The 23,170-nt window shown below is 39.5% G+C and overlaps 1 protein-coding gene across 1 annotated transcript; it reads right to left on the reverse strand.

Annotated features, from left to right (window-relative positions):
• Window positions 1-132: 132 nt before the first annotated feature.
• On the reverse strand, window positions 133-22,771 carry LOC124123055 (RNA pseudouridylate synthase domain-containing protein 1-like). Its single transcript, XM_046486286.2, has 4 exons — window positions 22,521-22,771; window positions 13,072-13,195; window positions 12,303-12,510; window positions 133-1,179 (listed from the first exon to the last, which is right to left on the reverse strand). Exons 1-4 carry the CDS (start codon window positions 22,739-22,741, stop codon window positions 869-871), a joined length of 864 nt encoding a protein of 287 aa, XP_046342242.2. The 5' UTR covers window positions 22,742-22,771; the 3' UTR covers window positions 133-868.
• Between the last annotated feature and the right edge of the window lie 399 nt (window positions 22,772-23,170).

The following is a 23,170-nucleotide window of genomic DNA, read 5'->3' on the forward strand; positions in this document are numbered from 1 at the left end:
AAAAAATTATTCATACTTTGTATAAATGTCCGATAGCCATAATACACTCAACTCTAAAAGAAACGGGAATTTAAAGTGGTGAAAGTATCATGCTACAAAAATGAGTTTTCAACAGAAATAAATCAAAAGTGGTAGGGTTATAGCAACATATTTAATTTCACTTAGCATTACATGAACTTCATGTAGGTCACGTTGATGTTTAAATGTCGTTTTGAATCACCTTCAGTGACAGGTAGGTCATTCGAGCAGTTGTTGCATGTGGGATGTGATGTTCCGATCTTGTCTATCTGATGTCACACGCGGTCAGCCACTTAACTGATGATATTCCTGAAGCCTGTAAGTTGTGGATGATGGACATCAAGGTGTCTGGCAACTCGTGACATGCTCCATCCAGCTTCAGCAAGACCGACTGCCCTCGTCCGGTTTTCCTCGAGTTAGCTAGGACATGGTGTTATGGTTATATCAAACTACAAAAAAATAAATAACACCATGTCCTATGTAACTACAAAACCAACAGCTATTGTTGGATCCCTGATGAATCGACAAAAACCTTCTGGTAAAAAGGAATGTTCCATGTTTATGCATTTATCGCAAGTTGCGGGTTGGAGAATTATGTGAAATAAAATGGAACATTGTCTAATTAAAAATGCAGTTACTGTATTTTATTTTTCACTTCTGTTTGAAGATATCGCCCATCGAACATCTTTGCATTTCTTTTGGAGTTGAGTATCTGCTCATCCAACACATTCTACAGTGATACTGTCTTTATTCTCTCAATTCTCAACACATTGGAGTTGCATGTCTTTGTGGATCCTAGGAATACATCTAAGGCACAAAGTTATCTGTTCACATTACTCCTTTAACTTCTTCAACTGTCAGTCTTTAGACTTAAGTCGGTTAAATTGAGAGCAATATTGTCTGGTCCCTGAGTGTAGAAAGAGTCACAAAACTCCTGGTATGTGGTGTACACATGGGTAGCCTGCCACGATGGGTTTGTTTCTGACACGAAGTAGTCTGGAGCAGTGATGTCCAGAGGCTGTGGCTTCAACGGAACATGTATTCTATAAGAATGCAGCATCATGCGAGGTGGCTGGGTATCAGTGCGGTCACTGTACATGTAGTCGCCGATGATACGGTGACCAATATGACAGCAGTGCACACGCAGTTGATGGGTTCGACCTGCAGATCAAGAAAGAAATAGCACTCTCAGTATAAAAACAAGGTCATTTATACTGCACAAATATGTTTTAGCTAAACCTTGGACGAATATATTAACTGACATATGAACTTTTTAATGCAAAGAATAAGAAAACATCAAGATCCCTTATTGTGAACCAATACAGCAGTTGTGGTAAAAAAACAAATTTAATGACTGCAGGCGAGAGAAAGATCACATGCAGCATGCAGACAACTGAAGTCCTGACGTGAAATTAAACACCTTTTCATCACCTGCCTTTGTGGTTCAATGGCAAAACTGTTTTAGAATACTAAACATAATTCGTGAGGCTGCAGGTTCGATTCACTTCAGGGAATTGGAACAAGTCAAAGATCAACATTAGATGCACATTAAAAAGGCTGTGTATGCAATTCAAATGTAAAACGTCAAAGCAGGTCTTACAATTCAAAAGTAAAACCCCTGAGCAGGTCTCACAAGGTTACTATGAGATAACATATTTATAATGCTATAGGCAAAAGTGGCTGTAGGTTTATAATTGCACACCAAACATTAGACTAACATCTAGTCTCTGAAATGAACATATCGTACAGAAAAATATAATAAAAGGGAGCCCCGTGACTCTCCATGCAGAGGGCTGTATTTGATATATATTTGTATCAGGGTCTGTAAGACAGACTAACCAAACATGGTTATGCTTTTATTGCTACATTATTATTGCCCCGGTCAATGGATCAGTGTTCACTCAATTTTCACCCTCAGATGGGGAGAAAACAGACCCCCCAACCCCCCCTTTTGAAAACCAAATGTAGTATGAAAAGTTGACAGAGATTTTGATATTTTGGACCCCTCCCATTTTAAAAATGCTGGATCAGCCCTTTGTCATGTAAATGGGGGAATAGTGTTAACAGCAGCGTAAAACCCAACTCACAACGGGGTAGAGATGAAAAATCAACAGTCAAATGATGGGGTTCATGTGAAAGGCATCTTCATACACAGCCCAAACTAACTTGTCTTGCATACCACATACAAAGTAATTAGGGTACGTGATCCTGTGCACTGTGCAGAGGTCACAAACCAGGTGAAATTGAGCAACGTAGGTCGAGGGGAATAGTTGGATGGGTCTGTAACAGTGTGACCCCTGAGAGTTTCAAGGGCTTTGGTCCTGCCCAACACTGAAGCACATGTCGCAGATGTGGTGGCTTCTTAGACAGGTGACTTTGTTCAAAATATGCCTCTCTTCACCCAGCAGTAAAAATGGGTTCCAGGCAGGGTGAGATGGTATTGTGACTGTTAACCTTCTAGTGCCTGACAAGGCAGCTTGAATACTCAAGAGACCCATCGACTGGGGTAATCATGTTGGTGCTTACAGCATAGACCTCGTGTATGGAGTCCAGTGCAATACAAGTACACAACTTACTACATACACAATGCATATCAAATTTCACAATGATGGAAACATGAGAACAAAAATCTCAATTACAACATGTTACATATTGCCTAAATCCAGTCTTTTGGCTGTCATCACACTAACACATCTTTAGATATTTCAACAAAAGACCTTCACGGAAAACTATCTATAATTAGATGTGCCACTAATAGTACCTCCCTTCCTAAACCTCTTGCACATGCACCAGGCTGGGAAACTACATCTTTCCTGTGTGTGCTAATGACAACAGCAAACAATTTTTGGTTTTGTCTCTCCGCACAAAAGTTTTCAATTCACACTATAATTTTCTCAGAATTATCCAGATTAACATAGTTTAAGTTATTTCTTCTATCTATTTCGGACATCATAAAAGTAACAAGAGTTTGCCACTAACGTGGCTATATCCCCCGCCCCTTTTGCAGAATTTATGACAAAATTTAACCTAAACAAACCCTAACCTTTTTTAACCAAGGTGGAACTTGTCATGGAAATTGTAAAAAAAAAGAGAGTTTGGAACCAAAGTCCATCTTGTTGCCATGGAAACGTAAAAAATAAAAATATCTAAAATTTCTTTATAGCAAAAGGCACCAGTTCAGCATGTACCTGACAGACCTGCAAAGTTTCATGAAAAAATATGGAACGGTTTATGAGTTATGCTCCGGAAACTAACCCTACCCTCACAGAACCAAAGTCCATCTTGTTGCCATGGAAACGTAAAAAATAAAAATATCTACAATTTCTAAATAGCAAAAGGCACCAGCTCAGCATGTACTCGACAGACCTGCAAAGTTTCATGAAAAAATATTGAATGGTTTATGAGTTATGCCCCGGAAACGAAACGTGACGGACGGAGCCCATTTCTATATCCTCCGCCAACTTTGTGTATACCCATATATAAGATAGCTATGGGATTAATCGTATAAAACAACGAAGAACAAAGTGTGGTTTATTTCATGATGAAACATTGTTCTATCATGACATCATTTCGGGATATTCAAACATGTGCTAGCAACTTGATGATGTTGTATATTGAAGGACATTATTTTAGTGAGGGGAGTGTCCAGTGAGTTGTTCCCAAAGATGTAGCTGGGCAACGCAGATAAATGCGAAGGCTGAACGATCGCATCAAAGGTACAGGTAATCGACATTGGGAGAATATGAGGGAAATACCCACCTGTGCCTAAAATGGACTGTCAGACATTGCCGAGGTCAGCTTCCATTGAGGGAGTTATTATTTAAATACGGGTAAATATTGTGAAAGCTTGCACACTTTATCATTGTCCTTAAAGAGGCTGTACATAATAGTTGATATCTCATATAAAGGAAATAAACGATTTGTGGTTGTTAAATAAAATATACAAAAGTTCCATTTCTCCTGGTCCTTCTTTTTGAAAAATATATCATTGGATTTGGATTTGGATCGCCAGAAATCAGTTATAACTGAACACTATATGCTCTTTAGATAACATGTACATGTAAAATCGTTTCACTTATTTTCAAAAGTCTTACAGTTACATATGTCGTCTGTCAAAAGTATTCATGTTTCAAATAACATTATCTAAACATGGCAAAAAATTGAGCATGGCTCACTGATACACCCGACCTCAAGTCAAATGAATCCCAACATGCAGTAGTCAAAAACAAAAAACAGTATTCTTCTCAGAAAATCAACCGACAGGACGGAAATTAGTTGTCATGAAAAACTCTCTGAAATGCTTTTGAATGTGCAACAGTACATATATTCAATAGTACATTTGAAAAAGAGAAAGTAACATTTGACACTTCTTCCATCACGCATATCTTGGCACTGCACCTCTCTCAATAGCATACAGAATGTTCCATCCTGTTAAGACAATCCATGCAGTAGTTGTCAACTAAAAAGGATGTACAATTTTACAGGCCAAAAGTCACAAACATAAACAACACTGTATTTTTTTCAGAAAATCAACTGACAGATGGACAGTTGGAAGCAATATTTTATCAGTAAATGAAACTTTGCACTGCACGTCTCCTATTGGTATAGAAACTGTTACCCCAATAGGAAAAGAATCCATTAAGTAGTTTTCAAGTCATAGGGCACACAAGTGTTTAAGTAAAAAAGTAAAAAAATGAATAGTAGCTGTATTTTTTCAGAAAATCCAAATATTGAAATCAAACTTAGCACTGCACCTCTCCTCATAGTAAAGAAACTGTTCACCAAGTTTGAAAACAATCTATGCAGTAGTTTTCAAGTTTCCTTGGAAGGACAGAAAGACAGACGTACAAAATTCCTTGATATAACTATATACATCCACCCTATTAGGTTATTTAGGTTATTTTAAAGGGAGATATAAATACTTACCTGTTTGTTTAGGTAATTCTAATTATTGTTTCCAGACTAAATATTTTTTTAAAGCACATTAGCTTACCTCTTGCTGAAATGTGTGGCCTGGACAATATCTAATATCCATGTCAAACAAACCCCAGACATAACAGGCATACCAACATTTCATTTGGTATTATGTATGTATCACCAGATGTTGTTAACAGCCATTACTCATGTCGTAAACAACCACTGTTGTAAACATATAAAAAGTCAATACAAGGGAATAACCAGTCTTGATTTTCCAACGAAACAGATTCCATTGGGTGTTAAAGGCAAAACATAGTGGTGAAAATGATACGAAAATGGATCACTGAAAATCAGTGATGACTCCAGGTGTTAGCAAAAAGGTTAATCCTTCGCCTCAGATGAATATACAAAGTTATGCCCAAACCATCAGCTCTTAGAATTCTTATCTGTAAATTGAGACCTTGTCAATGTGTAAAATGTATCTTCATGTAGAAAATGTTGATAGCTGAAACATTTTCTACACACGAAGTAGACATTAGATTCCATTATACACATGAAGTTGTTTCATTTTTAAAGTTTGTCTGTGTTTGTTTGAAGGGAACATGCACTTTTACCAACTATTATCAACCCAACACAACCAAATGCTAGGAAAGGTATCATATATCATAAAATCATTTCCATGTAGAAATAAAACATAAATAAAATAATCAATAAACATTAAAAACACACACCAAAATACATAACTGGTTCAACAATGTTTTTATACAGTATCTTAATAGAAACAACGAAACATTTTCAACAACCAGAACAATTATCTGCTAAATGCAGTGTCCATAGTTCAGTTCCCACTGTATCATAAGCATGTGTCTTTGGATCACTATGAGATAGGTTTCATCAGTCCAAATTAAGATATTTCTGATGTAAAATTATTGATTTTTTTCATAAGTTTGTAAAAAGTGGACAACTAAATATGTTGTGATATAGATCCTCTAAATTGTGACCACTTTTGCAGGGCTGATCAGGGGGAAGATGTATTTATACATTTATACACATACATACCAGAACATACAATCAAACGATGACATCTGAAATGGTAAGGGGTAGACCTGGAACTAGTCCACTACTACCCGGGTACCCGACACCCTATTGTCCGACCCTACCCGGCTACCCGCTGTAGGTCTCAAGTTGGGGTAAACGTCTGAGACCTGCATCACTTCGGGCTTTCCTCCCACATTAAGCTGACACGCCGTGATATAACTGGAATACTGTTAAAAGCTGTGTTAAACCTAAACTCACCCACTCACTCAAGAGTTGGGCACAAAATGTCCGATTGGGAATTGTATTACCAGAGCCCTGGCATAAACTATTTAGATACCTATATAAAACAATCCGATCATGCATAACTGAAGTTGACTGTAGCTTTATCTTTACTGAAACATAGGACAGTCAGAAGGAAAGTGTGTATAGTCATACAGAAATGCCAACATCAGAGAAAATATATCACATGAGTAACCACGGTTGTGGGTAGTCCTGTGGGTACCCGGGTCCTACTGAGGGCCCATGTGCACCTGACCTGCGTACTGCCCTAGTGAGGGGAGTCATCTTCCCACGTGAGGGTGGAGAGGTCGGAGCCGAGGAGAAGTGATCTGAGCCTTGGCCTAACTCATGCTAGGGTAATATGGGCTAATGGATAAAATCATAATATGACAAAGGGCTTGAGTTGGGCCTTCTACACTTGTAGTGTTAACCTTATTATCAACTACAAATTACCTGATCCAATTTCACCTGTACAAATAAGCACAAACTGGCTTAGTTAGGCTTTTTATCGGGCTAACGGCAACACGACTGTTGTACGAGAGTGTGTTGTTGACCAAGATATCTGCTCTATATGCAAATGTTTATGAAGTAGATTGAAATATGTGATTGTGACAAGCTAGATGATAATTCCATGATTTAGTACCCGGTAATACTTTCTTACATAATGTTACTGTAGTACTAACATCCTAAATTCTGTGTTGCAGCTGCAGGCATCTAACAGATAGAGTTGCCTCCCTTGTAGTAGTCATTACTGTTTACAAAGATCATACATGCAGCTGAATACAGTAAGATATGAGGCAATAACTCAAAATGGCTGTATATTGTAAGCAAGTTAATGAAAGTATGTGATTAATATTGCATGATTAATATGAATCTTTGTAATAAACAAGTCTGTTTGTATTTAAAAAAAGTTAAAGGCATCAACACATGTATAGAAAGTATTTATTTAAATTCATGTAATCAACTTTGCACCCAAAAGATATTACTTAAATAATGTATTTTAATTACTTTAATTTATTTATTTGAGAATTTACAACAATATGTTATGATTATTGTGTGAGTGAGTGAGTTGGGTTTAACGCCGCTTTTAACAGTATTCCAGTTATATCACGGCGTGTCAGCTTAATGTGGGAGGAAAGCCCCAAGTGATGCAGGTCTAAGACGTTTACCACTTCGGTGAAACCCACGAGCACGGGTATGGTGCTGACAAACCTAGAAACATAATCGGGGCGAACCGGGATTCGAACCCACAATCATAGGTTTCTGGCGTGCCCAAGGGACGCAACTCTGCACAGCGATATGATTATTGACATGGCCAGGAATTAAATAATTATCCAATATTAAAAAAACGCTAATGTGGGGGAATTTTGAAAAAGATCAAATGACAATGTGTACATTAATTACGTAATAGAATTTAGTTTAGTCAAAATATATATATTAAAAAAAAAGCAGCAGAAAGATGATAGCACTCCCAAGCAAATAAATTGTGACAAAACAATTCTGTGCTTTTTACGTGAAACTGATATATGATGTTCATATCTCACATTGTGTATTTATCCCACGGTTTGAATGCGGGTGCAGATACTCAAGCCTGAAATACAGACAGACGTCAACTGTGAGATGTACATGAGGAAGCTGGTCCTGGAACTATGATCCAATCAAGAGATCGTCACATTATCTAGGCTCATTATGACGAGAACTTGTGTATGGTTTGCTTCTGAAAAACCCTTAGTGCTACTAGGATGAACAATCATGAGGTCGGGTAATTCATGTGTTTTTGTGTCTCCTCGCACAGGACACCGTTCTAAAGAATTGTCGGCCACGACTTACAACATCCCCCTGATTCCAGACAGAACTACCAGTCCTTGGTTCATCTCTGATCCACCAGTGACTTTCTTCAAACTGCCCCAGCATACATCATACAAACATAAGGCGGAACAGTTTGGCATCTCTTTGACTCCTTTGCAGACATTCAACTCCTGAAGCTACCACTGAAGGTGCAAGATGTTGGGAATCTTGCTCTTGCAGTCATCGTTCTGCAGAAATGGTTTCAGATATGTCTGTAATGGCCAGAGCTGCACTTGACTTCTATCTGTTAGGGCGGAAGTTAGGAGATCTAACACTTCTTGCCACTGATGAAGTGTCCGAGATTGTTTGAATGCCAACATTATTTGTGATTGAATCTTCACCCATCTGTCCTGTGGAATGAACATCTTGCCTGCTTGGGGGTTGAGCAACGCTCCTATGACCTGGAGTTGTGTGGTGATCATCTCAAATTTCTTTGTATTGACGAGCTGCCTTGATGGTGTAACAATCTCATGACAAACTGCAGTTGATTCTCTAACTTCTGAAAGGACGTTCAAAGGAGAATTGGCAATAATGCTTCTTCATGAAAGACAAGGAAGTGGACTCTATTATGTTGAAGCTGTCAGCAGTGTTTAAACTACCCGCCTGCCCGACAGCCAAAGAAGGTAAATTTTGCTGACGGATGGTCACTTTTGTAAAGTTGCACGCCCGATGGTCGGGGGTTAAAGTTACTAAGTTGACAATCCACCAGTGTTGTGCTGTTACAGCGCAACAGTTTTCCGCAATGTATGCTCCCTGGCTGTCCGAACTCTCCTGTGCATGAGTCAAATTTGTCGTTGCGTAAAGGTAAGCGAGACAAACCACGCCGTTTGCTCTCGCAATAAGGAAAATTAGGTTTTGACCACTCGTGACACACCACAGTGTGAGTATTGGCAGTATATTTATCATAGTATGGTTAAGATTGTTTGTGTACAGTTTAATTGGGCTGTCATAGGATGATATGTCATGAATTCACTTTGACAAGCCTTGTAATGTGACTAAGTTTTCGCGCGTTTTTCTAATATGCTGACGCATTCAATTTATGTGTTCGATTTCCCTTTTAATTTATTGTCGCATAAGGTTATATGTAAAAGGATATTTCTTACGTTGTTTAGGTGTGTCTTTAAACTCTGTTTTAAGGCATTTTGGACTAAAAGTTGTTATTTTTGTTGTTTATGCTAGCGACCAGGTTAAGTAATCATTTGTGTTTGTATTTCTTACAGCCTTTTACCCTTTATGAGAACCTCCATCTACAGAATAAACACCTTCAACTCTGATGACACTTGTACCATCATTTCTTGAATGGAAGATGTTCGGGGTTATCTGACTTGTAGCTCGCAAGGGTGACGCATTGTATTGTATTGTATTGTTATTTTTTTAGAACTAACATTGATCTGTACTGATCTTATGGTTACCCTTTTGTTACTCTTTGTTCGAAAATTCTGGACTGGCAATATTTCATCTGGTTTGGTAACTTTGCAAAGTTGCGAGTCTGGTTGTTTGGCTGGCATTCGGGGAGATAGACGATCTAGCAGCGTCTTCTTCGAGGTGTAGCATGATAATGCTACTGTCCAAACCCCGCTGGTGTAGGTTTGAGATTCCCTGATCTAGGCCTCAGCAAAGACGTTTGCCGTTAGGAGCGCTTCCTGTGTCCAGCAAACGACTCTTCCTGAGAGCCATATACATAACTTGTATAGAGCTTGAATATCTGCAGGTGAAAAACGTGATGGATGGGATCGATTGTCAGATGTAAGTAACTGCGAAGTATGCACTCAACGATCCTGTCAACTATCTAATTGCTCATGCTGTTGGTGACCTGGTATCATTGCTGTAATCTGAAGGTGATTCTCACGTGGACATGAATAACATTGGCAACAATTCATGCAGTCTGGCCAGTATGGCCATTTTCATGGAAAGTATTCAGGACTTTGTACCATGGTTGTTTGTTAAAAGTAACGCCTGGGATGTGGTTGGGTGAGGTGTTTTTTGAAGATGAACAGGTTCAAGGTTGTATCCACTCGTGGATCAGCTGGGGAAACAGAGAAATGCAGTGTGAGATGGGATGAGTTTTAACGTTTTGTACCAATTTAGAGCATGTGGACGGATCATGAAAGAGATCTTCACATCAACTGTCTAAAGATGAGAACGATCCTGTAAGCTGCAGAAAACACCACAGTAGTATCTTACATACAGAGACAGGGAGGAACCCAGTCGAGTGGATTGATGCACAAGACTATACGTTTGTTCGACTTGGTGGATTTGATTCATTGCAGGACGAATGCCTGACACATACCAGGGAAACAGTTTGTCTCAACCTGGTGGTATTTTGTTGGATGACATCAGTATGTCACACCACATCTGGATTTGTTCACCACATGTCTCAACAACAAACTCCCCAGTGTATGTCAATCTGGTGCCGGATCCCCCAAAAGAGGATGCGCTGTCCACAGACTGAATGGGGATCTGCGCTTACACTTTCCCACATTGGTCTCTCCAAAAAAGTTATTTTGAAGATCGAGGATACAAGCTGCACGATTATTCTCATAGCACCGGTACTGTTACTGTTAATCATGGAAGAACAATTCTGACAACCAGAACGTCAAATTTTCTTTCTCAGAATTGGTTCCCAAGACTGTTACTGTTAATCATGGAAGAACCACTCCGACAACCAGAACGTCAAATTTTCTTTCTCAGAATTGGTTCCCAAGACTGTTACTGTTAATCATGGAAGAACCACTCCAACAACCAGAACGTCAGAGTTGTATCTCTTTGCTGCACCTGGATCTGCTGTCAGCAGCATACTAATAATGTTTGTGGATTTCACCAAAGTGACAATCACTGACCACCTGCACAACTCTGGACTTTCCTCAAGAAGCTGACATGCATGATCAAAAACCTGCTCAAAGCCATGTTGAACCCAACTCACTCACTAAAGTCATTTAATTCAAATCAGCAACCTACCAAATTAATATTACATGTTATTTCACCTGCCCCGGGTTTTAAACGAAGCACAAATGTGCGTCCAGTATGCACAAATGTAGAAAACAGACGCAGAGTTTTTTTATACTCATTGTACCTACAGCGCATCAAAAGCAGCAATGGGTGTCTGTTTTTTCATCCATCAGTCATGACCACAGTCCACATGATCATTGATTCATTCCTGTAATTATCTGAACATACAGTACACTACACCATTTCTGACCTTTACAGGACTGTCATATTGCCTGCAGGGGCCCTTACAATCAACTATTGGGGGTCCCCTGGCCCCTACTTTTGAAAGTTTGGATTCTTTGGATACTTCTCCAGAACTAGGTGTCGACATTCAGACACTCAACCCCAAGAGAACCGGTCAGAGTAAAACCCTGCCCGCCACTTACATAGCGGTACTGCTTAAGTTCTTAACAGAAAAACAATGGTGCACATGAATTGAATGGTGAATTCAACATTAATCACTTGCATAGCTATGTAACATCAATTATAATATTGACTGTGAACCCATCATGCTCCTTGAGATGCTGAAGGACCTCTATCTAGTGGCCCTTGGGATCTGGAGCCACTTCTCCTACAGAGTTGCAAAGAGTTGGTTTAAATGTAAGGTGCTATATCGGATGTTGGAGCACTCAATGTCCTTGTCCGTCCCACAAGTGTTCAATGGGGTTGAGGTCAAGACTTATAGCTGACCAAGGCAGGTTCAGGATTTTCCCATTTTTAAAGAATCCATATGATCTGTGTGTTGCTGTTATATTGGAATTCAAACTAACAAACAAACGAACAAGCAACAGGTACCACTCATTGAATATGAATATGAAACATTTCTCACCACACCTCATGTGATCCCTGATTGTTTTACATAGGTATACAGGATACATGCAGCAATGGGCAAGGAATGAAAAACAATGACAGTTTCTGTTAGGCTGCCACCATGTCAAAGTCAGATGAGAATCGTGTAGGCTCCTGTTAGCAACAATTGCTGGGGTCATTCATGCTGAGTTATATATCAGCATGGATAATAAACATCTCATTAAATATATGTGTATGTTGGGCTACATGCAGGGATCTTCAATGAAATCAAAATGGGTAGCATCTCAAATTTCCATATTTTCATTGCACATTTTAAGCCTTTGACATATCTGTATTATTAGATAAATAAATGTTAGTTTTATCTGCTTTTTCATCAGAGTTGGAATACAGGTACCATACTTTACCTGTCAGAGGTATCAACAGTAGTTTAGATGCAGCTGCCCCATCATATAGACCAGTCTCCAGACGCACTGCAACAGTGCTGCATCTCTTCACAGGCTGGATGCAATGTGGGGAGCTGGACACACACATTCTATAGATGTCAGTATGGATGGAGCTCTGGCCAATAGGAACATCAATAAACAAGCACTTGTCTTCCACATGACCATGTACCTGGCAAACAAACACAGGTTGTTACTCCAAGGTTAAATTCTTCTCTAGTTTTATTCACAGAATACCAGAAATCCTCAGACCCTCAACTGTTGGCATGATTGTGGCTTCTGACCACCTAAATGTTGCCCAACTTAGCTGGCCAATTCATATATTTTCTGCATAAATACCAAGGACTAAAATCTGAACCTAAAATCAATGATTTGAACAAGATGTGATCAAAAGCAGAGCCATTCAAAGTTCAGCTCCCCCAATCTGGCAGTTTCGCAGCAGAAAAAGATTACAATGATTTTACACTGCTTTTAGCAATATTCCAGCAATATCACAGCGGGGGACACCAGAAATGGATCAATCAACCAGGTCACAAAGCCTGACCACCCTGTCCCTATTTTAGTGGCTAGCATGAGGTTCTTGGAGCCTTTTTTGACCTGGAAAAAAAACCCATCTGTAACCTGAAACAAGTATAAGAATGGTTATTTTTAACAATTTTAAGTCACAAATACTTGATTTCTCATAAACGGAAGTGATGTTCATCAGGAAACATTAGAGCAGACGTCAACTTACGAGAGCCAGATAATGCTTCAGTATCTTCCTATGGCTGAAACACTTCTGGAAGGTTCCTGCTGTGGTTTTATTTAAAGCAATACACAGAACACCACTGGTTGCATAGTCCAAACGATGTGCAAATCTGAAACAACAACAACCTGATCAACTCTGTAACCTAGACATCTGATCAACTCTGTAACCTAGACATCTGATCAACTCTGTAACCTAGACATCTGATCAACTCTGTAACCTATACATCTGATCAACTCTGTAACCTAGACATCTGATCAACTCTGTAACCTAGACATCTGATCAACTCTGTAACCTAGACATCTGATCAACTCTGTAACCTATACATCTGATCAACTCTGTAACCTATACATCTGATCAACTCTGTAACCTAGACATCTGATCAACTCTGTAACCTAGACATCTGATCAACTCTGTAACCTATACATCTGATCAACTCTGTAACCTAGACATCTGATCAACTCTGTAACCTAGACATCTGATCAACTCTGTAACCTATACATCTGATCAACTCTGTAACCTAGACATCTGATCAACTCTGTAACCTAGACATCTGATCAACTCTGTAACCTAGACATCTGATCAACTCTGTAACCTAGACATCTGATCAACTCTATAAACTATAAACTAATCAACTCTGTGAACTTGAAACTGATAAAGTCAGTAACCTTGACAAGTGATCTCCTTCTGTAACCAGGACAACTGATGAACTATGTGACCTTGACAACTGAAAACTCTATTACCTAGACAACTGATCAACTCTGTGACCTTGACAACTGGAAACTCTATTACCTAGACAATTGATCAACTATGTGACCTTGACAACTGAAAACTCTATTACCTAGACAATTGATCAACTCTTTAACCTCCAGAACTGAACAACTCTGTATCCTTGACAACTGATCAACTCTGTGAACTAGACAACTGATAAACTCTGTTGTGAACTAGACAACTTATAAATACATAGAGACATATGGTCCCACTTAATCTTTGTGTATTTGCCACACCGTCATCAAGTTAAGACGACTGCCAGTCAGCTCAGTCATAACCTCCAAATGGAAAGCAGAAGTTTATGTGTACATGTCAGATATACTTTATTTATTTCCTTCTGTATCAATAAAATATTATGTGTTCATCGAAATGTGGTGCAATTTTTGCCAGATGTTTGATTTTAATGTTGCATTTAGCAATAATTCCAGTTACATGACCATGGCAAATAAACAATCCAGTCTGGACCAGGCTAGTCAGTGGTGGATGCGAGCAACAATGACATGATGACATGCAATAGATATTGTGCCCTTTTCGCCAGTTCTTTGTTTCTTTTTTAACGCCACACTCAGCAATAATACCACATAGAAACAATCTATATGATGGCAGCCTGTAAATAATCAAGTCTGGACCAGACAATCCAGTGGTTGATGTCGTAAGCAACGATCCATGCCATTGGGTACAATGACACACAATCAACCAAGTCACCGATCTTGACCACCCGATCCATTATGTCGACTAATATGACCAGTGTAGGTTCCTGGGAACCTTTTCTAACCTTGAAATTCGCAAGGGGCATTTTCGCCAGTGAAGTTGGGAGACATTTGAGGCGTTGCCGTTATAGCCTGATTCGGAGCACCTTTAGTGAGTGAGTGAGTGAGTTAATATCTAACGTCACATCAGCAATATTTCAGCCATATTGTAACGTGACCAATTTATATATCAAGAGTAAATACATTAAGAGTTTATAAAAATCTGTTGACCGTTGACAGTAAAACAACTAGAGTATCACAGATTTGTTTTTAAAAATAGCATTCATCCTTAAAAAATTACATACTATAAATGAGCAATAGATCCCCAGCAACCAAAGTTAGGTCACAATACTATGGACCATGGGGACTTACGCTACTTCTGTTACCTACATAGTACCCCAGCAGGAATTACACTATCCCTCTGGCTACTAGCAATTGTCAGAAAGTGAACAGTAAATCAACAAAAATACTACGATTAAAATCACAGAGAAATGAAAAATACTTCGGGACCACCTTTAGAATACAGTACCACAACTTCTCCTGAGAATGATCTCTGCCATAGGTCAAGTGTCTCAAAGAGAAGCAACCAGTTTTTGTGAGAATCTGTTGGACGCGAACTCACAACCTTCGGATTGTTAGCCCGACAGCTAACCGACTGAGCTACGTCCACACTGTAAAACTATGTGCAAATTTACCTAGTCATGCCTACACTGTTACGGAACTGAACGAAAATGGTTGACTAGGTGACAGACACTTACAAAGGTCACAGGTGGGCATGGTGTCTTATGACAGATGACACTCGTCCCATTCCGTAATCTACACGATACCAAGTGGTGAGGAATGAGCCGATATTGGGGGAACTGAAAACGGTAACAGGCGTAAGGCATCAAAGTGGCGGGTATGCATGAATGACATGGTATTTAATCATTTGTTGGGTAATTTTTGTGACAGAAAAGTGTGGTAGGGAACACTGTAAGGATAATGTGGATCATAGTAAGGAACGAGGGAGGCATAAGCATGGTAATGAAGCAACAAGGGTGAGTCCGCTTTGTAATGATAAGTGTTAATGTCAACAGAAGTCCATTAATCTATATTAAGTAGTCATACCCAAGCAGTATCTAGCAGTTAAGCCAACGAGAGTGCTCTCCCTTGAGCTGTAACAAGATGGCCACCATGCTGACCACATGGTCTGAATAAAAGGGCTTTTTAACACGAAGTACCTTTCTTCAGTTATTGTTACAAACCACTATATGGTGTCAGAACTAAGTCTACCCATCAAAGAAGTTACTGACAACGATAATGAATAACTTGGGTCTTCCCAAACCTTTGGAACTTGCTGGAAATGTGAGTGAAAACTGGCGCCGTTTCAAGCAAGCATGGGAATGCTACTACACCATTACTGTTGATGGTAAAAACAAACCTGATGTCTACAAGTCATCTTTATTGCTGCATTTCATTGGAGAAAATGCCAGAGAAGTATTTAATTCTTTTGAATGGGCTGAAGAGGAAGATGAACAGAAAGTTGAAAAAAACTTAGAAAAATTTGAGCAGTACTGTGTTACTAGAAAAAAATTGATAGATACAAATTTTTTACATGTTCACAAAAGGCAGACAATAGATCAGTATGTTAGTGAAGCTAAATCTTGTGAATTTGGACAACTCAAAGACAGTTTGGTTAGAGACAGAATAGTGTGTGGCGTGTACAACAGTGCTTATCGAGAGAAATTACTGCGTGATGATAGATTAACTCTTTCAAAAGCAATAGACTCATGTCGTGCTGCAGAAATGGCAAGTTGTCAAGCTAAAGAAGTATGTGAAGATTGTGCAGTTCATTACATAAAATCCAAACCAAAGTCAAAACCAAAACAGAAAATGAACTACAAGCAAACAAGTAAACAAGAAACAGTAAAACAAGAGCTTTGTGGACGGTGTGGAAGAAATCATACCCCAAAACAGAAATGTCCAGCATCTGGTCAAAAGTGTTTGAAATGTGATCTTCTCGGACATTTTGCTACACAATGTAGATCTCATTCAGGTCAATCCCGACGTGTCTATGATATTGATGCAGAAGCATGTGATTATCCACCAGAAGATGCAGAATTCTTCGTTGATGTTGTGGATACAGACAGTCAGAGGGTCTCTAACTCAAAGGCTTGGATGATGTCACTTGACATAAATGGAACACAGGTACCCCTCAAACTTGACAGCGGCTCAGACATGAACCTCATCAGCTTGTCACAGTGGAATAAACTAAAATACCAGCCACCATTAGAACCTCCTAAGATGAGCCTAAAAGCTTATGGTGGAATTGACATACCTGTTGAAGGACAGGCAGAGCTCACAGTCACCTACAAAGGTAAACCATACAAGACTGTATTCATGGTAACGCCAGACAACAATAGATGTATCCTTGGTGTGGAGGATTGTGAGAGACTGAACTTGGTTCGTAGAGTTTACGAAATCAATGTTGATGAGAAAAATTTGAACAGCCAGAATTCTACAAAGCCAGAAGATATTCTTAGTGAATATCAAGATGTATTCACAGGGCTTGGATGCTTGCCTGGTGAACATACCATAACAGTTGACAAAGAAGTCACACCAGTCATAGAAGCTTGTAGAAAAGTGCTGTTTGCTCTCCATGATCAACTTAAAGAAGAGTTGAACAGAATGAAATCACATGGAGTGATCACAGAGGTTACAGAACCTACGGCATGGGTTAGTTCGATGGTGATTTTACACAAGAAACAAGAGAAATTGAGAATATGCCTAGATCCTCGCAATTTGAATCTAGCAGTTCAGAGAGAACACTAAAAAATCCCAACTCGTGAAGAAGCAGTTTGCTGGTGCTAAAGTGTTTAGCAAGCTGGACGCCTCCTCAGGCTTTTGGCAAATGAAGCTAGATCATGTCAGCTCAATGCTGACAGCATTCAACACACCATTTGGGAGATACCGTTATCTCAGACTCCCATTTGGTATTTCAAGTGCGCCAGAAGTGTATCATCGAACCATGCATCAACTCTTCGAGCACATTAGAGGTGTAGACACCAGTATGGATGACATGATCATCTTTGGTAAAGACACCAGAGAGCATAACGAGCGACTGAAAGCAGTACTTCAGAAGTGTAGAGACAGTGGTCTGAAATTGAATAGAGAGAAATGTGAAGTGGGTGTCACAGAGCTTACCTTCCTGGGAGATAGAATTTCTACTGATGGACTCAAACCAGACCCTAACAAGGTGAAAGCCATCATGGATCTTCAGAAACCCACAGAAAAGAAGGAACTGCAACGGTTCCTTGGGATGGTTAATTACCTAGGAAGGTACATTCAAGACCTCTCAACAAAATCAGCACCACTTAGGCAGCTGTTGGAAAAAGACAGTCATTGGTCTTGGTCTCATGAACAGGACAAATCATGGGAAGAACTTCGAAACCTCATCTCACAAAGACCGGTTCTTCAATTCTATGATACCAAGAAACCCATCAAAGTGTCTACAGATGCATCAAAACATGGACTTGGTGCCATACTGCTGCAACAACATGAAAATGCATGGATGCCAGTAGCGTCAAGGGCGATGACCACTGCAGAGACTCACTACGCACAGATCGAGAAGGAAGCACTAGCAATGTGTTTTGGAGCTGAACGGTTCCATCAATATATGTATGGGAGAAAGTTTCTCGCAGAAACTGACCATAAACCACTGATTCCCATCTTCAAGAAAGCTCTGAATGACTGTCCTCCACGCATTCAACGTTTCCGTCTTCGCATGCAGAAATATGACATGGAGGTAATGTACACTCCTGGTCGAGAGATGTATGCAGCAGATACCCTGTCAAGGAACTTTCCTAGTGATCAATCACCCACCAGTACAACTGAAGCAGATGTACAAATGTATGTTGACAGTATCTTGTCAACAGTGCAGGTGTCAACTGACAGATTCGCACAGATCAGAGCAGAAAGCAACATAGATCCAGAAATGACAGCTCTAAAAGCAATCATCTTGACAGGTTGGCCTAATGAACATTCACAGTGCCCAAGAAACCTGGATGATTTCTGGAATTATCGAGATGAACTTTCATGTATTGACGGAGTAGTCTTCAAAGGCAACCGCATCGTCGTGCCCAAAGGTATGCGGAAACTGATGTTGCAGAAAATACATGCAGGACATCTGGGTCAAGAAAAATGCAAGCAGAGAGCCAGAAAAGTTCTATTCTGGCCTCGAATGAATCATGACATAGATGTCATGGTAAGTGGATGTGAGACGTGCTTGAACTATCGTCATCGTCATCAACCTGAACCACTATCACCTCACCCAGTAGCTACTCAGCCATGGCAGTATGTCTCCACTGATCTTTTTGAACTCTACTGAAAAGACTATCTATTAGTTGTGGACACATACTCTAACTTCCCAGAAGTCATTGCTTTGCCAAAACAGTCCAGCCAAGCCGTCATCAAAGCACTACGATCCATATTTGCCAGACATGGTTCACCAGTTGAACTGTTCTGTGATAACGGACCATGTTATGCGAGTGCAGAATTTGCAGATTTTGCTGTTGAATGGGACTTTAAACACTCTACATCTAGTCCTAAATACCCCCAGTCAAACGGTCTTGCAGAACGTACAGTCCAGACTGTCAAAAACATCATGAAAAAGTGCATTGACAGTGGTGAAGATCCTCATCTAGGACTGCTCGCCTATCGTACCACACCTCTAGCTGGTAGTTTCTCCCCGTCACAGCTGTTAATGAATCGGACAATCAGGTCCAATCTCCCACTGAAGAAAGATCTCCTTCAGTCAAGTACACCTGATCCAGATCAAGTCATCAAACACAAGCTGGTTTCTAAAGAGGAACAAAAGTACTACTTCGACCAGAAAGCATCTCCTCTACCTCTACCCCAGTTAGAACCAGGTAGCAGTGTGAGAGTGTATCAAGACACAAGAAATGACTGGAAAACAAAAGGTAAAATAGTGCGAAAGGTAGCACCAAGATCCTACCTTGTGCAAACAGAGGGAGGTGGAAGACAGATGAAATCGCCGTGATCTCCTCCTTACTCCTCATGACAACACACCTCGCATTACAACTAACCAGCCTGCAACAACAACAACAACAACAACAACTACAACTTGCTTGACAACTCCCAAAGAACAGCAGAGTGGTACTACAACACGATCTGGACGAGTCATCAACAAGCCATCTCGTCTGATCGAAACCGAGTGATGTGTGAATTCTGAACTGTTAAAGTTTCATGTTTCGGAAGTTGATTTTCAGTAGACTAGGTTTTTGTCAGAGACTTTAATTGAGTTTAGTTTAAGTTCTAAAGTTAGAGAATGGCAAGCCATCATAAATGTGCAAACTGAATGACAAGAAGAGACACTCATCAGGAAGGAACTGAACATGATCAATTTGACATGATGTGTCATTTCAAGCACTCATTGATAAAAAAAAAGAAAAGAAATTAAACTTATCTATTGTTGATGTGCTTAGCCAGGCTTTTAAGTGTTAACATTGTTACCAGTTTAATTCAGAGTTGATATAATGTTAATTTCAACTTAGAAAGGGAGATGTAATGATAAGTGTTAATGTCAACAGAAGTCCATTAATCTATATTAAGTAGTCATACCCAAGCAGTATCTAGCAGCTAAGCCAACGAGAGTGCTCTCCCTTGAGCTGTAACAAGATGGCCACCATGCTGACCACATGGGGGTCTGAATAAAAGGGCTTTTTAACACGAAGTACCTTTCTTCAGTTATTGTTACAAACCACTACAAGCTTTTGAATCATTACTGAAAAAACGTAGCGGGTGAAAGTGGCTTGTATGAATATTCCAGGACAGTTTCAAGTGGCCAAAATGTTTTACACTAAACTATTTCATGCTGCTTTCTCGACGTTTTTGTGTGAAGAATATTAGGAACCACTATTGAATCAAGAATAGCCACTAAACGGGTACCTAACCCTAATGATTGTAAAGCTAGGGTTGATAGATCGTAAAGGGGATCCAAGAGCTGAGGATAGAGTTCGGGTAATCCAATAGCCCCTAAACGGGTACCTAACCCTAATGATTGTAAAGCTAGGGTTGATAGATCGTAAAGGGGATCCAAGAGCTGAGGATAGAGTTCGGGTAATCTAATAGCCACTAAACGGGTACCTAACCCTAATGATTGTAAAGCTAGGGTTGATAGATCGTAAAGGGGATCCAAGAGCTGAGGATAGAGTTCGGGTAATCTAATAGCCACTAAATGGGTACCTAACACTAATGATCATAAAGGGGATCCAAGGGCTAAGGATAGCCTACCCTTACACTTGCGACATGTGGATGTGTTGAGTGCCAATATAATATACCTAATAAACTGCATTCCTGAGCATAATCATGATAATAATGAAAATTAATGAATTGAAAAAATAATCTTTGTATATTAGTTCCCATTATAATCATTTTAGCCATTTGAATTAAGAAAAAACAAATAAAAAATATATTGAAAATATAAGTGCTTTAAGAAACTAATGCTTGTTATAAAATGTGCCGCCGCAGGCTATATTTAGTAAACAAATATTTAAAACTGTCAACATTGCTGGACTTATTCAACAACATTGCGTGTGGAGATGATAGATTACTGAGACGAGCTAATGCACACTCGATGACCCCTGACGTCACAGCATTGTTTCACCGGTGTGACTGGCAACAAAATACATAGAAGATATTATATAGAGAATCTCACCCATGTGTCTTTTGATATCAAATATATCAACACAAGTTGATAAAAGTAGAAATACTTTGAGGCTTGCCGAGGAGTTTTTCCACTTTTATCAACAAGTGTTGATATATTTGATATCAAAAGACCTGAGTGTGAGATTTTATTTATCATCCAACATCACTCTTCCAACGATTTTAGTTTGTAGATGAGTGTTCCTGTCATACTATGTTTACAACATGAGTGTTTAAATTCTGGTATTTCCTGAGCAAGAGCGAGTGAAATACTGGAATATAGGCACGAGTGTCGTAAACATAGTATGACATGAACACTCATTTAATGTTCTATTTATTACCGAAGAAGATGTCTACATATAGAGACGAATTTTAGTGTTTACCTACAAGGACAGCAAGTCACAACAGCAGCAGAACCACAATTTGTCGAGTGTCGTCAACAATCTTCAGTATGACGTTGTTTCTAGTATGACATCATTCCGACCTCACGTCACAGTAAGATTCAAATGTCGTCAACAATGCCGTCCAGATGACGGAAAACGTACATTGTTGTCTCATGACGTGATATGACCCTAGGACACATAGGATTATAATGTCCTCATAGTTAATAATGCAACTTACATCATAGGGTATTGTGACATGTTTGAAAAGTTTCTGGTACTGTATTCTAAAGGGAGGTTCCATATGTATGCAGGCTTTAACGGCACGTCAGCAAAACGTCACCTCTATTTATAAAAAAAGATAATAGCGATTTATGTAGTAGTATATATCCTTTATTTACATGCTTTATTATGTTAAGTTGAAGTATATATGCTTTATTTACATTGCCATTGTCTTATCTTCCACAGTTATTCAGTTTCATAATAAAATTATAAATAATGCATATTATATTATCATATGAACTTGTTTTAACACTTCACAATTATTTCTTTTTGCAAGTGACCATGTGAGTTTAGTTTTATTTATTTCAGTACCAAGGATAAACAAATATAAGGTGCCGTTTTCGGCAGGCAATAATAGTTGCCGTTTTCGACTTAGACGAGGTACCGTTTTCGCCAATCGGTGCCGTTTTTGCTCTAACCCCTCCATATTACACATTGGTAACGGAAAGGGGCGAATGCTGACGATCATGGTTGCACTCTTTCAGTGTGGATATTTTTTATCACCCCAGTATTAAGAAAACACTTATCTCTATGGTCCGATTCCCAACCTCACCTGAATCCGAATTCAACCGTGTTATCTATTAGCTCGGGGAAGTTACTGGCTAGCTGTTTTGCAACTGTGACTTCGTTGATACTTTCATCGTTTGAATTAATTTTAGTATCAATATTTTTGTCAACAACCAACACATCTTTACTTCGATAAAGTATCTTTAACTGATCACTCATTGTTCGTCCTAAACGCACACTCCTTCCGCTGCCAGCAACACAAACCATTGGCTTGTCGTGTACGAGAAGGGTTAGTAGTTAAAACGTCACCGAGTCAAAACGGCACCAAGCGAAAATGGCATTGTTTATTATATATACTTCTGGGGAAGACTGATTTTTAGCTCACCGGGTCCGAAGGACCAAGGTGAACTTATGGGATACCGTGGCGTCCGTCGTCCGCCCGTCGTCCGCCCGTCCGTCAACAATTTATTCAAACGACCTTTTTTCGGAACCACTATTTGGAAATTAACGAAACTTGACTGGAAGCATCCCCAGGTGGTGGGGATTCAAAATTGTACAATTGGTGGGGCTGAGGGGCGGGGCCAAATAGGGGTAATTTGACGTTATTGCTTTAAACGACTTCTTGTCTGGAACTTAGAGTTAGTTATCAACCTTATTTGGTTGGAAGCATTCTCCAATGGTTGGGATTCCAACTGG

The sequence above is a fragment of the Haliotis rufescens genome, unplaced genomic scaffold (assembly GCF_023055435.1).
Source record: "Haliotis rufescens isolate VD_foot unplaced genomic scaffold, xgHalRufe1.0.p SCAF_28, whole genome shotgun sequence".
Classification (NCBI taxonomy): domain Eukaryota; kingdom Metazoa; phylum Mollusca; class Gastropoda; order Lepetellida; family Haliotidae; genus Haliotis; species Haliotis rufescens.